This window comes from Tachypleus tridentatus, chromosome 3, assembly GCF_004210375.1.
Source record: "Tachypleus tridentatus isolate NWPU-2018 chromosome 3, ASM421037v1, whole genome shotgun sequence".
Taxonomy (NCBI): Eukaryota; Metazoa; Arthropoda; class Merostomata; order Xiphosura; family Limulidae; genus Tachypleus; species Tachypleus tridentatus.
In genome coordinates, this window is record NC_134827.1 from 77,665,386 (window position 1) to 77,678,871 (window position 13,486).

The window sequence follows — 13,486 nt, forward strand, 5'->3', positions numbered from 1 at the left end:
ATTATTGTTCCACACAAATAGGTGTCACGATCAAGCAATGACTTCGCTAAAGTGGAACTTGTAAAAAAACGATCCAAATAAAACTTATAATTTTGTCCAAACAATGGTTCCATGCGTACAACACGTTCGCCCTGTCCGCCCTCTTTAGCGCTGTACTGCGTAGTAGAACCAGTGTAGATGAAAAAGTCCCAAGCATAGCCTGTTACACTTTCACATAGCTCATAACTTTTGACTCCAAACCTAGCCCTTTTAGATGGAATGTACTGTCGAAATCCCAGTCGATCCTTCCATAGTATCAAAGATTCGTCAATACAAACATGTTCGTTTGGTACATATGAGGTTCTAAATTTTTCCTGTAAATGGTCAATAACGGGCTGTATCTTGTGCTGTTGTTGGTCAACAATATTTTCCTGGGTATTGTCAGCAAAGTATAGCATCGATAGCAGCAAAAGAAATCGATTTTTTGACATGTACTGACCAAAAATGGGTGTGACAAGCAAAAGGTCAGTACTGAAGTACATGGAAATAGCTGGTTTTCTTTCTATGCCCATTAGCATTATCAGACCAATAAATTCATAAATTTCCTTCTCATTAGCAGTTGGCTTCCATGATTTTACTCTAGAATGTTCCTTCAAATCAGCGCGGGCCATCATAGTTTCTGCATATTTATTGGTCTCTGTTACAATATGGTTGACAATTATGAGAGGAAAGACCTTTTGAAACAATGAAAGGGCTTTGAGCCTTGGCTCAAATCGTCGTACTGGACACCATGAGAAGGGGTTTATAAATGGAGCAGCAAAGGGTTCAGCATTCCAATAATTGTTATTAGGGCACTTATTCTTGGAACTGTTCTTACCACGACGAGCAATTTTACGTTTACTCCCTGATGTTATCGCCCGTTTACCAGTGCTGGTTGATGGCCAGTTATAATCGTCTTTACTAACATCTAAACCTTGTATTTCCATATTTTTCAAAGAATCTTCAAAATCCGAATCTTCTGAATCGCCACTGCTACTTTCAAACACCAAACCAAGTTTCAAAATACAACTCTAATGCTTCTTCATTTTGTAACTTTTTCGTGACGCCATTTTGGATCGTAAGTGAAACAATTTGAAAGTAAGTCAAATGCATGTATGATGCTGACATCTAGCGTTGAAGTTATGTATTATTGAGATCGAATTAACTCGTCCGTGGCACTGTGTTACTGATCGGCTTGGACGAGTTGTCTCGTCTACGGGACTGAACAAGTTAAATTTAATTTATCTTAGAAATAAAATGTGGCAAAATGGGAATTATTTACGACATTGGCTGACAACAGCTGTTGTGGTACGAGTTATCACAACGGTCTACCTGTGCTCTGCCTACCGTTAGTATCGAAACCCTCTTTATAACACTGTCAGTCTGCAGACATACAACTGTGCTACTGACAGGGGGAAGAACGATAAAAAGAACAATTGTGTGTGTTTTGTTATAACAAAACAACATTGGGCTATTTGGTGTGCCCACCGACGGGAATCGAAACCCTACTTTTAGCATTGTAAATTTGAAGAATCGTCGATGTCCCACCGGCGAACCTCAATAATGAAAATATACTGAAAATATATAAAAACACGCGACCATTGGCAGGATGAATGTACCTGATGTGGTTAAATGTAGCCGGATTATACTAAAACGATACAAAATCCAATAATAACCAAAGCACTCAGTGATTCTGGATACACAAACATCACCATGTTGTGTGACAGAGTTCAGAATATACAACCAGATTACTTTCAGAAATATCTTAACAAAAACGAATAAATATGAGTATTAAATAACAATATCATACGTAATGATAATAGACTTATTTACCTATATCGGGTTCCCCGCTGGTGCAACGGTAAGTTTACGGATTTACAACGCTAATATCAAGGTTTCGATTCCCCTCGTGGGCTCAGCTGATAACTCGAAATGGCTTTCTTACAGGGCCGGCATGACCAGGTGGGTTAAGGCGTTCAATTCGTAATCTGAGCGTCGCAGGTTCGAAGCCCAGTCGCACCAAACATTCTCATCCTTTCAGCCGTGGAGGCGTTATAATGTGATGTGATGGTCAATCCCACTATTCGTTGATAAAGAGTAGCCCAAGAGCTGGCGGTGGGTGGTGATGACTAGCTGCCTTCCCTCTAGTTTTACACTACTAATTCAGGGACAGCTAGCGCAGACAGCCCTCGTACAGCTTTGCGTGAAATTAAAAAACGAACAAGCTTTGCTATGAGAAAACACACACACTTCTATCTGTATTTTGTAGGTATAAATAATTACTGCTTCTAATATATTTTGTTCAACAAAGTTTTATATACCATATGAATAATCCCCAATCGTTAATAAATTTATGTTTCTAGTAAAATGCATTAATATCTCAAGGAAAGAAAAAAAACAAGAGATCCTGCAATGTTAAATTTTCTGTTACTTTAACATTTTATCCGATAGATGTCAGCCTTTTATTACACATTGTTATACGTAATAAATCGAACAGTTCATAATAATTTGAATATAAATTTATTCGCATAACAACCAGTATTAATAAAATTTTGCTCGAAATGAACTGAATTATTTGTCTATTTATCTTAGAAATTTGAATGAAATAATTAAATAACGATTGTGTAAATCCATATTGCTTTCTTTTTTCTTTCTTTTTTACCTGAGTTAACCTGTAGGAGAGACCACCTGGTGGCTGGTTTACGTATGAACAGTTATTTCGTAATAATTCTCCTAAGTTGCCATGTTGCATGAATTCAAAAACCATCCAAGGGACAGCTTCGGCTTCTGCAAGAAAATGTTTCTGTAATTACTTTTACTGAAAGGACACCAGTAAACAGCGGATTTTTTTCAAAGATAAACTGGGAATATGGATATTTTTTCCACTTATACTTAGAGCTAATTTTAAGAAGAAAAGTAAGCTACTTGAAGTTGAACAGTAATGTCACGACCAGAAAAGGTCTTATAGAAAGGGAATTAATTCTGTAAAGTGCCAAGTGCACTCAGACAAACGTTAAAAAGGATTTACTTCGCATTAAAATAAACACAAGTTTATCGCATAGGATATTTCCTAACACACAGTTAAGCCAGTTATTGCAGCTTTAAAGCTGGTTTATTATATCAATAAACATAAGACTAAAAGTTAAAACGTCTAATACCATATTCTTTGCAAAACATTTTAACAACAAAACTGAATCTACAGAAAAAAAAAAAGGCCCGGCATGATCAGGCGTTCGACTCGTAGTCTGAGGGTCGCGGGTTCGAATCCTCGTTACAGCAAACATGTTCACCCTTTCAGCCGTGGGAGCATTATAAACTGGCGGCCAGTCCCACCATTCGTTGCTAAAAGAGTAGTCCAAGAGTTGGCGGTGGGTGGTGATGACTAGCTGCCTTCCCTCTAGTCTTACACTGCTAAATTATGGACGGCTAGCGCAGATAGCCCTCGTCTAATTTTGCGCGAAATTAAAAAACAAAGAAAAAATAATACATTTATTTCTGAATCTTTAAAGTGAATATTACACGATAATAACATAGAACAAACAGCAAACTAAATAAATAGAGAAAATATACAAAAATTACACCCGGCGTTAAAATTTTGTCTCTTTGAAGTTAAGCACAAAGCTGTTATAATGGTCGTCTATCTCTGATCTGCCCACCATGGATACTAAACCTGGTTTTTTAACGTTGTGAGTCCGCAAAAATGTCGTTGTGCCACTGGGGAACAACGTTAAAGTAAACAACGAAAACGAGTTCATCGATAAATGTTTAACATTATTGAAAGTGAAGTTAATAGAGTTGGTTTACAAAGTGGTCGGTTGATTCACCCTTGGAGTGAGGCGTGCGATATTTTCACGAAAATGAAATAAGCAAAACTGGAAATAAAATGGATTCCACTGCTTGAAAAAACCACTAATAAAATTAAACTTAGCTGCACTAATTAAAACAGTAAAGTCGAACCAATGTTTCATAAAACCAATTAATAAAAGATGGGACTCATAATAAAGTGGCAAAAACTTATAGAAGGTTTGGTAAGATGATATGAGGACTGAATACCACTGTTCGTTGGTTTGTTTTTAAACACAAAGCTACACAATGGGCTATCCGTGATCTCCTCAATGCGGGTATCGAAACCTGAAGTTTAGCATTAGAACTCCTCAGACTTACCGTTGAGCCACTAGAGGTCATCTGCTACTATTCTATCAGGCTTTACCTCAACTCTAACAGGCAACGAAGACAAGCTTTCTCCACTTTTTTTTTCTAATGCACTCCAATTGACAAAGAGCAAAAAACTGTGGTTTCGTATTTCGAATTGACCCCCACCCATCCCAAAAGGCCTTTGAATGTCAAACTTGTTTTAGAGAATTCAGATTTGGGTTTTGGACGAACTGGTCTAGGATGGGGTGTTGATATGACACATTGAAACTGAGCAGGGGCCACACTTACTTTGGTGCAGAAAGAATTAAACGTGTGTGACAGTGTATTAACCTGTTGACCAAAAACTTGGTTTATCTAGGCTCTTGATACTTCAAGCACTATCAAACACGCAAAAACTTCATAGATAGATTAGAAAAGTGTTTGCATCATAACAATTGTTATTGTAACAGATGACTTACATAAATACTGTTTCGAACCCTACTTTATGTGTTGTGTCCTAGACAGCCTAATGAGCTCCGGATTCAGCTAAAAGCGTTGTCGGCAATGGATACGGCAAAAAGGTGTGTATGGAATATTATTATTGTACAATTTCATAATTCTTGAAAATTCCTAAGAGGCTCAGTAAATAACGCAGTGTTTAACAATATATTATGCCTAATACTAATAATTCATTTGTTCTTATCTTATCTATAAGGATTTGTTTTTACAAACTAATTGTAAATTGGTACTACCAATTGGAAACGCTTCACAAAAGTACCAGTTATGTAAATATCCTGTGGGATATTTTAATAATGACCTTATTTTTTAAAGCACAACTGAGCTAATGTTGAAAATATTTCACATCAGTTATATTACCCATACGCTGCACACGTCATTTAGAGAATAAGTTGTCAGGATAAATCAAGACTTGTTCATACAAGTCAAGCCCTTAATGAACTGAAATATAAATAATTCATTTGTAAATTAGGCTTGGCATGGCCAGGTGGTTAAAGTACTCGACTCGTGATCTGAGGGTCGCGAGTTCGAGTCCTCGTCAAACAAAACATGCTCGCCCTTTCAGTCATGGGGGCGTTATAATATTACGGTCAATCCCACTATTCATTGGTAAAAGAGTAGCCCAAGAATTGGCAGTGGGTGGTGATGACTAGCTGCCTTCACTCTAGTCTTATACCGTTAAATTAGGGACGGCTAGCGCAGATAGCCCTCGAGTACCTTTACGCGAAATTAAAAAAAAAATTATATAATTTCATTTTACCATAGACTATGGCCACCAGACAGAAACCAGGAATTTCGTTTTTAGAAATAAATTTGCTTTTTTATATTCTTGGAATTTTTACGTCTTGCTGAAGAGGTTAGTTCACCAGACAGAAAGGACATTTACACCTTAGGCTTAATCGCCCCATAAGTACCTCTCACCTCTTGATTCGTTGGGTAATAAAGTGTATCAGATTAACTTTCATTGGTCAATTTATCGATGTTGACATACAAGAGCGATAAAAATGACCTCTATAACTTTTTTCTGTTAACGTGTCAATAATGTTTTTTCGAAAATTTCTGGCCGGAACAAGAAGTTCATCGTAATGTTTTGTTTCTTTTGTCTCAAGTTGTTGTGCACATCAACTCGATTATCAAACTACTCCAACTTACCTGAAACACCTTTGTTCCAAACTGATGTTTCAACATCAATTACTTGAGTGAGGATTCGAATTATTATTTCACGTAACTTTCCAGCGAATATTCTAGTTACTGTTGGCTTAAGAGTGAATATTCGAATTATTATTTCGGGTACATTTCCCTTCGTTTGACAGATGTTTTTATAATGACTAACACGTTAAGTAAACTTATACGTTTAACACTGCTGAAAAGCAGTAGTTGGATAGGTGGGGCGCTCATCAATATCGTTCAATCCCATTACTGAACACGAGAATTATATTACTGTCAAATCCCACTATTGAACTAGAGTGGCCCAACAAATTGCGACTGGTGGTCTTTGATGCCTTTACTCTATTACTTCGAAATGACCTTCTATCACGTGTCAAAATTCATTCTTTGCCAAAGTTTGACCTGAAGTACGGCGTCTCATCGTTTTGTATTTCGTATTTACTTTTTGACGAAGAACATATTTGTTGCCAACCTAATTGTTTTTATTGTTTCAAAATTTAAATTTCATAGATCGCCCTTTCTAGAGATTGGGCCTCAAAAGTTACTTTGTTATTCTGTGGTACGGATATCCAGGTGGTTTCGTTGGTAAAATAGTAGCCCAAGATTTGGCAGCGGGTAGTGATGACTAACTGCCTTCCCTCTAGTCTTACACTGCTAACTTAGGAACGGCTAGCGCAGGTAGCCCTGATGCAGCTTTGCGCAAAATTAAAAACAAACAAACAAACAAATAAATAAATACAAGGGTTAGATTTATATCACTGTACGAGCGTATAATAAAACCAATGTTTTCGAATAACACATAAACTCACCTTTCAACACAACACCTAAAAGCTTCAGTATGTTTTCGTGGTCAAAGGTTGACATTGCCTCCACTTCTCTCTCAAAGTCCCTTTCAACTTCGGATGATAAGTTGTCTTTAAGAACTTTTACAGCAACTGGAACTGATACTTCCGAGTCCTGAACGTAACTGCCTAAGGAACGTTGATAATACAAGAATGTATTCCGTAATTAACTACTTTATAGAAAAGTCCTATTAATATTAGTCAGCTCCTCCATTTACAAATTCTAGTTTACTATATAAACATAAGAACTATGTTTAGTATTACATACCACCAAACAGCTAGAATGAAGCTTCTTTCAAGGGCCAAAGTAAAAGGTATAAAGGAGTATGTTGACTGTTTAACTGTTAATATCATGTTTATGTATGAGCGAAAGTTATTGGAATTTACCAATTAGAGGAGCTGCTTAATACAAACAGCGGACTTTCTTGGGGTTTAAGGATAGAAGTAGATGTGTAATCCTATGAGGAATGTCTTCATTGGGTATCCACATGCAGCAATGAATACATTAACAAAATCCAAGGTTTAAATGAAAGATTATCTTGGAACAACAAGAAGGCCGGTTGAACATGCAGGATACTTTTCAGGGTAAGGGTGAATTATATATATGTGCTAGAGATGGGCTAGTTTCCGTTAGCCCTAAAAACATATTATACACAGATTAAACTGAACCTGCGTAGTAGTAATGAAACTTCATTTCTTTGAAATTAAGCGCAAAGCAACATAATGCTCACAATGAGTATCGAAACCCAGATTCCAACTTTGTAAGTCCTTACACATACCATTGTGCCACTAGGGGGCTGGGAAGAAAACCTGGGAAACTGGGAGTAAACAAATTTATAGAATAGCTGGAGCAATGGAAAGATTTGAAACACATTTCGAGTATAACAAGTTAAATAATAGTTTTAAAGATAAGTGGATTCGGAAATAAACTTACTTTTTATTAATCTAATGTTTGAAGCATTAAAAACAAAGCAGGAATCCAGCGATGTATTAAAACAGAAGATTGATATAATGAAAATTATTGAAACTTGGTTAAATTTGGATAACATCGATAACTGGAATTATTTTGACATTCGACGTCATACATTATTTAATAGTTATAAGCTTTTTCTAAAAACAAAACGCGGGTGAGATGACAGCCTAGTTGGACTAGAGACAAAAAAGAAGTGAAGTTGAAACCATATGGGTTACAACCAGGGATTTCACTTGTTTAAGTTCTTAATTAGAAGCTATTAATGTTATAGATCCTCTAATCTGACAAATTATTTTAATGAAAATTATGTAATGAAGTCAGAGTTGTTATTAATAAGGATACTGATGTAATAGTCTTAAGTTAGCTCAACACCAGAGGATACTAACAGTGTATTTTACAACTGAATTGGGATATATATATATAGTAATGTAAACAAAAAAGAGCCTCATAGTAGGTATATGTTACAAACGACAGAATATTGGTACAGAGGCAGAAAACGTTTTAAAAAAACATTAGTTTTAAATGTCATCAGGAGTTTTTTATTATTTTATGAATAAAATAATTAACGAAGAATAAAAAAAATATTATTACAATATTCTCTCGATTGTTTCTGGAGTTAAATAACCTCGAGCTTAAACGAATACAACTTATTGTTAACCGGAATTTAAGTTGTTATAAATAACGACAGAACTTTTACCAAGACGTTTTCTGCTGCATCTACACACCTTCGTAAACTTTACCAAAACAGCCTTCTCCGATAGTCTCTTGTAAAGTGATGCTTTCCCCGGGGATTTCCATGTCTTGTAGCATCTTCAAGAAGGGATTGTCAGGTGAGTTTGAGTAATAGTTTGGGTTAGTAAGGTAATGCTGAGTAAGATTACCCAACGAGCTGGCTGAGATTGCATGTGGAAGTTTCCGTCGACAGCAGTAATATATTCGGCGCCTCCACCAAACGCACACCAAGATGCTAGCAATAAGAACAACCACTACAGTAAACAGGCATCCGTAGAGAACGGACGACTGAGGGTCGACTATTGTGTAGGAGTGAAAGTAGTTGGTAGACATGTTTCCAGGACTTTTGGAATGCTATAAGAAATACAAGTGTTACACTGATGTTAACTTCTGGTCAAACTGTCTTACTGTTAGTGATATTTGTGGTCGTAATCCCAACAATATCTCACGAAGTTCGCCCAGTTTAGAAAATGTAGGGTAGTCCTAAATCGATATACTATGCTAACAATACGAAATAATATTTATAATAAAATATAATATCAAAAATTTTAATTATATCTCTCTATATATATATATATATAATACACTTGCATTTGTCCATCTGGAACTTTTCTCGCAAATTTCTTGATCAAACGCAACAAATCTCATATTGCTATAAGGAGTCTGGATTGCATGTTGGGTTTTCAATTCAGAATAATCTTAGCTGTTTTGTTTTCTCAGTTAAGCATGACAATGCATTGAGTATCTATCGTACACAATGTCACAATGTCGTTGTCATCAAGTAATGACAAACTTCGATTTCAACATATTTTTTTTTATTTGGAAAGTATTTCACAAAAACAACACTTAACCCGCGTGCTATTTCCTATTAAAATGAACATTACTCTGAATACCGTTTCTATTGGCTTTCTTGACTTATTTTGGTCTAAAATATGAATGTGCAGTACGTTCTAAACTTTGTAAACATATCACTTTGTAAACATACATTCAGACGTTTCTGCATAATCAGCTACGTTTACCTTCATTACAGCATTACATTTACTTTACTTTGCAATAATTTAGGTACAGTTCGCTTCGTTGACTGCTATAATCACGTTTTAGCCACTCTTTTCTTCACAACGGGTATTATTTTTTGTTTTTGTGAGCTTCTTTATTTCAACTCGTAAAACCGCGTCATACACTAAACATTCATAACAGTCTTATATTCTAAACATCATTATAAATACCATGAATCTTCTTTATTGTTTAAGTGTACTTTTATTATATAAATTTACGTCTACGCAAATTTGTTTGTCTGACCTAGTAAAAGTTTTTCAAACAGACTAGGATTTATCGATCTAACAATGTCTTCAAGAAAGCGTAGCTTAAATGCAGTGTGTGAAAATGATAAAATATGGAACATTCAAGCAAATGGCATGAAAAGTACTGCTCGTGTTTTGCAGGTCGTGGCTCGTGTTTATGTATATACATACAAGAAAATACAATAATAGTTTGATTCTTCTACTTTTCTTTATCATTCTCTATTGGTTTAGAGGCTCAAAGTGGTGCCATCTTTAAGTAGACATAAGTAAGAGAGTAGAAGCAATAACAGTCGAGTTAGTTGGAATTGTAGAGCAATAAAATCCAGTACTAATAATCCAGAAAATGACATTAAATTGAGTTAGAGGAATATCAAACCGTTAAAGAAATAGACTGCTTCTCTATAATAACAACAAAACGTATAGTTAAAGTTTTAATGAAAAGAAAAATTACAAAGAAATAGAAAAAAAGGGAAAATATATTTGATAGGCTTAAGCTAATTTACTTTTAGTATATTTTAATGTATTCAAATGAAGTATTTAATGCTTTTTACACTTTGAAAAATATGTATTTAATTTAGATTATATATGTTTCGTTGAAATGAATTTTTGAACGTTTTTATTATAGATTATCTGTAATATATAATCCCGAAGAGTGAAGTCACGAAATCAGTTGAAATAATAAAGTCAACAGAACAGTTCAAGAAACGTAATGTTTTATTATTTGTACCCATAGTAAAAATATGTATTTGGTTTGATGTTGTACATACAATGTTAAGATATTAATACTTATATCTATGCTGTTTAGTTATCTGAATGTTTTTCCTTTTTGTCTTCCTAACTTGTTCTTGCATCTTGTAGTTTTGCACGACACACACATAGAGAAGTTTCACATATTTAAATGTGACTCGTAATCTGAGGGTGGTTGGTTCGAATCTCCGTCACACCAAACATGGTCATCCTCTCAGCCGTGGGGGCATTATAATGTGACAGTCAATCCCACTATTCGTTGGTAAAAGAATAGCCTAAGAGTTGGCGGTGGGCGGTGATTACTTACTGCCTTCTCTCTTGTCTTACACTGTTCAATTAGGGACGGCTAGCGGAGATAGCCTTCGAGTAGCTTTACGCAAAATTAAAAAAACAAACATAATTTGGGGATAATAGTTGAGAGACACATTGGGTCTCATATGTTCGAGCGAAATTTAGAAAAACAAACACACTCAATATAAGCATAGTTCCTGCCAGAAAAAGAAAGCCATTAGTAGCTATATTTTCTTCGCTGAATCTGCGAGTTCTCTTTCTTAATCTTCTGAAATAATGGTTTATTAAAACTTCAAAATTATATAGTTTACGGAAACAAAATCTTAATAGAATTATCAATATCCTTCTACGTCTAAATCTATACATTTATTCAGGATCTATCTATACATCTAAAGCTATGCGCTGCTCCACGATCTAGCTGTAGATTTCTTTAAGTAATTCTGATGGTTTGGGCTTAAGTGGTCTTAAATGTCTAAAGATCATAATGTCTTTGTTGCTCGCACATGTGTTACACACACACATACATATAAAATAAACTGCCACACTGTATCGACAAAACTACCTGTGTCAAGTGGCTGAGGTTTTCGTGAAAAATATTTTTGTATTACTTGCTCTCTCATTGCTATTTTAAAATTAAAATATTGAGAAAAAACAACACAAGTTAAATTAAGAGTTTTTACAAGAGCTAAAATTATTGTTTTATTTATAGAGTTTATATATTTCGAATATATACTGTGGATTGTGAAGATTATGTTGTGTATTGTGAAGACTACGTTGTGTATTGTAAAGATCATGTTATATATGGTGAAGACAATATGTGGATTGTGAAGACTATGTTGTTTATTATTGTAGTTCTAATTGCATAATAAATTCATAACATCACGAACTCTATGGTTCTTTTATTACGGGGCCCGGCACGGCCAGATGGATAGGGCGCTCGATTTGCAATCTGAGAGTCGCAGGTTCGAATCTCTGTCACACCAAACATGTTCCCCTTTCAGCTGTGACCGTTGCAATGTGACAGTCAATCCATCCAGTCGTTGGTAAAAGACTAGCCCAAACGGTGGCGATGGGTGGTGATGACTATCTGCCTTCTCTCTAGTTTTACACTGCTAATTCAGAGACAGCTAACGCAGATATCGCACGTGTAACTTTGCGCGAAATTCAAAACAAACATTGGCAAAAATTCTTTACACATCTACACCTGCCAGCCCCTCGCTAGTACAACAGTATGTCTACGAGTTTACAACGCTAAAATCTGGAGTTCGATTCCCCTCGGTGGGCTCAGCGGATAGCCCGATGTGGCTTTGCAATAAGAAAACACACATATACCTGTCAGAACATCAGGCAGTAATATTATGCATTTAGTTAAACAAACAGTTATTTGACGAATAGTTAGTTGTAAGTTATACATATTAGAAAAAAATTCGGAAATTTTTTCCTTGAAAAATGAATAAATTGTAACCGACAAATGATTATTTGATAGGTCAATATTCGTCCGTTCCTAGTGATATCATATATTGTATTTTTTCCACGACAGATGGTGTGCAACACTCCCACAAAACGAAAACTGTAAATGTCTAAACTTTCTGACTTCAGTAAAGAGGACAAAACAGTGAGGAAGTTGTACCCGCTGATGACCCGTCATCTAATGTCAAGGTCAGGTTATTAAAATCAAAAATATATCTTGAAACACGGTGATGACAAACATGGTGTAATGATTGAAATTTGAAAGTGAATCTACATCTTGTAAAGAGTTTTCATTTAGTGCCTTGTTTCTCGTAACTTTTTTGTTTGTTTTTCAAGCAATGTCCACTTGGACAACACTTTCAGATAGGTTGGTTAGTTAAGATGGTTGTACGCTTTTGGCCCAAGATTTCACAAGCCCGCTTAGCACGATCCACTCTTTTAGCTGGAATTCTTTTAAAAATGGTGATCATTCCTGTGAATCGGTTCAAAGAGCTAAATAAAGCCCTTGGCAGCGTAATGAAACGGCCAAGGGTCAAGCTTACAACCTGCCGAAGATCAGGCTCCTTACGTTCCGATCGGAACCTGTTATACACGTGATACTATTCAGCTAGTAGACAATTGTCTAGGTGGCGGATAGTGCAGATTAGTTGGCCTCCTTCTGGTTAGTAGTTTCAAGTTAAGAACTACTACGTCTGAATCTTGAGGTCTCTAACCCACCCTCTTTGATCATAGGTCACATAAGACACTGTTTAAGTTGAAAGTACAAAATATGTGTAGCTCAATTACAATCAAACAGTTTGTATTTTAAGAAGAATTTGACAAAACCGATTTCTAGCAGACAAATAAGAATATTTTAAAACCAACTCTAGACTCGAAAGTCCGCAGACATGCAGCTATGCCACTGGTGAGTAACTCATTGTTGAAATCAAAAATTAATGAGAGCTACAAACATACATCGTGGGTTCATATCTAGTTACGACCATGCTTACCCTTTCACGAAATTCAACAAAACAAACGGCGACGTGAAAGTTTCATAAATGCTGCCGCGACTTTTCCGCTATCTATGGATAATATTGTGAGCAAACCAATATATTTAAAACTTGTTGCAAGGAACAATATAAAAATACGACGACACGAAATGTTACTGTGCAATACAAAATAACGTAAGATCAAACAAAATTATACTTAAGGTTATATATTAAAAATTAATATATTTAAATTTAAGTGTGAATTATATTAATATATTTGCGCCCTCTAGTAACAAGACACAGAACCACCTACACATATTGCGACAT

The 13,486-nt window shown here is 35.5% G+C and overlaps 1 protein-coding gene across 1 annotated transcript in view; it reads right to left on the reverse strand.

Annotated features, from left to right (window-relative positions):
• LOC143245901 (tyrosine-protein kinase transmembrane receptor Ror-like) overlaps positions 1-13,486 on the reverse strand; it is a 45,031-nt gene that overhangs the window by 16,811 nt on the left and 14,734 nt on the right. Inside the window, exons 4-6 of the mRNA XM_076492154.1 lie at positions 8,376-8,736; positions 6,645-6,806; positions 2,707-2,805 (exon numbers count right to left, since the gene is read on the reverse strand). Of these exons, the coding sequence (XP_076348269.1) occupies positions 2,707-2,805; positions 6,645-6,806; positions 8,376-8,736 (622 nt within the window). The remainder of the gene's footprint in view (positions 1-2,706; positions 2,806-6,644; positions 6,807-8,375; positions 8,737-13,486) is intronic.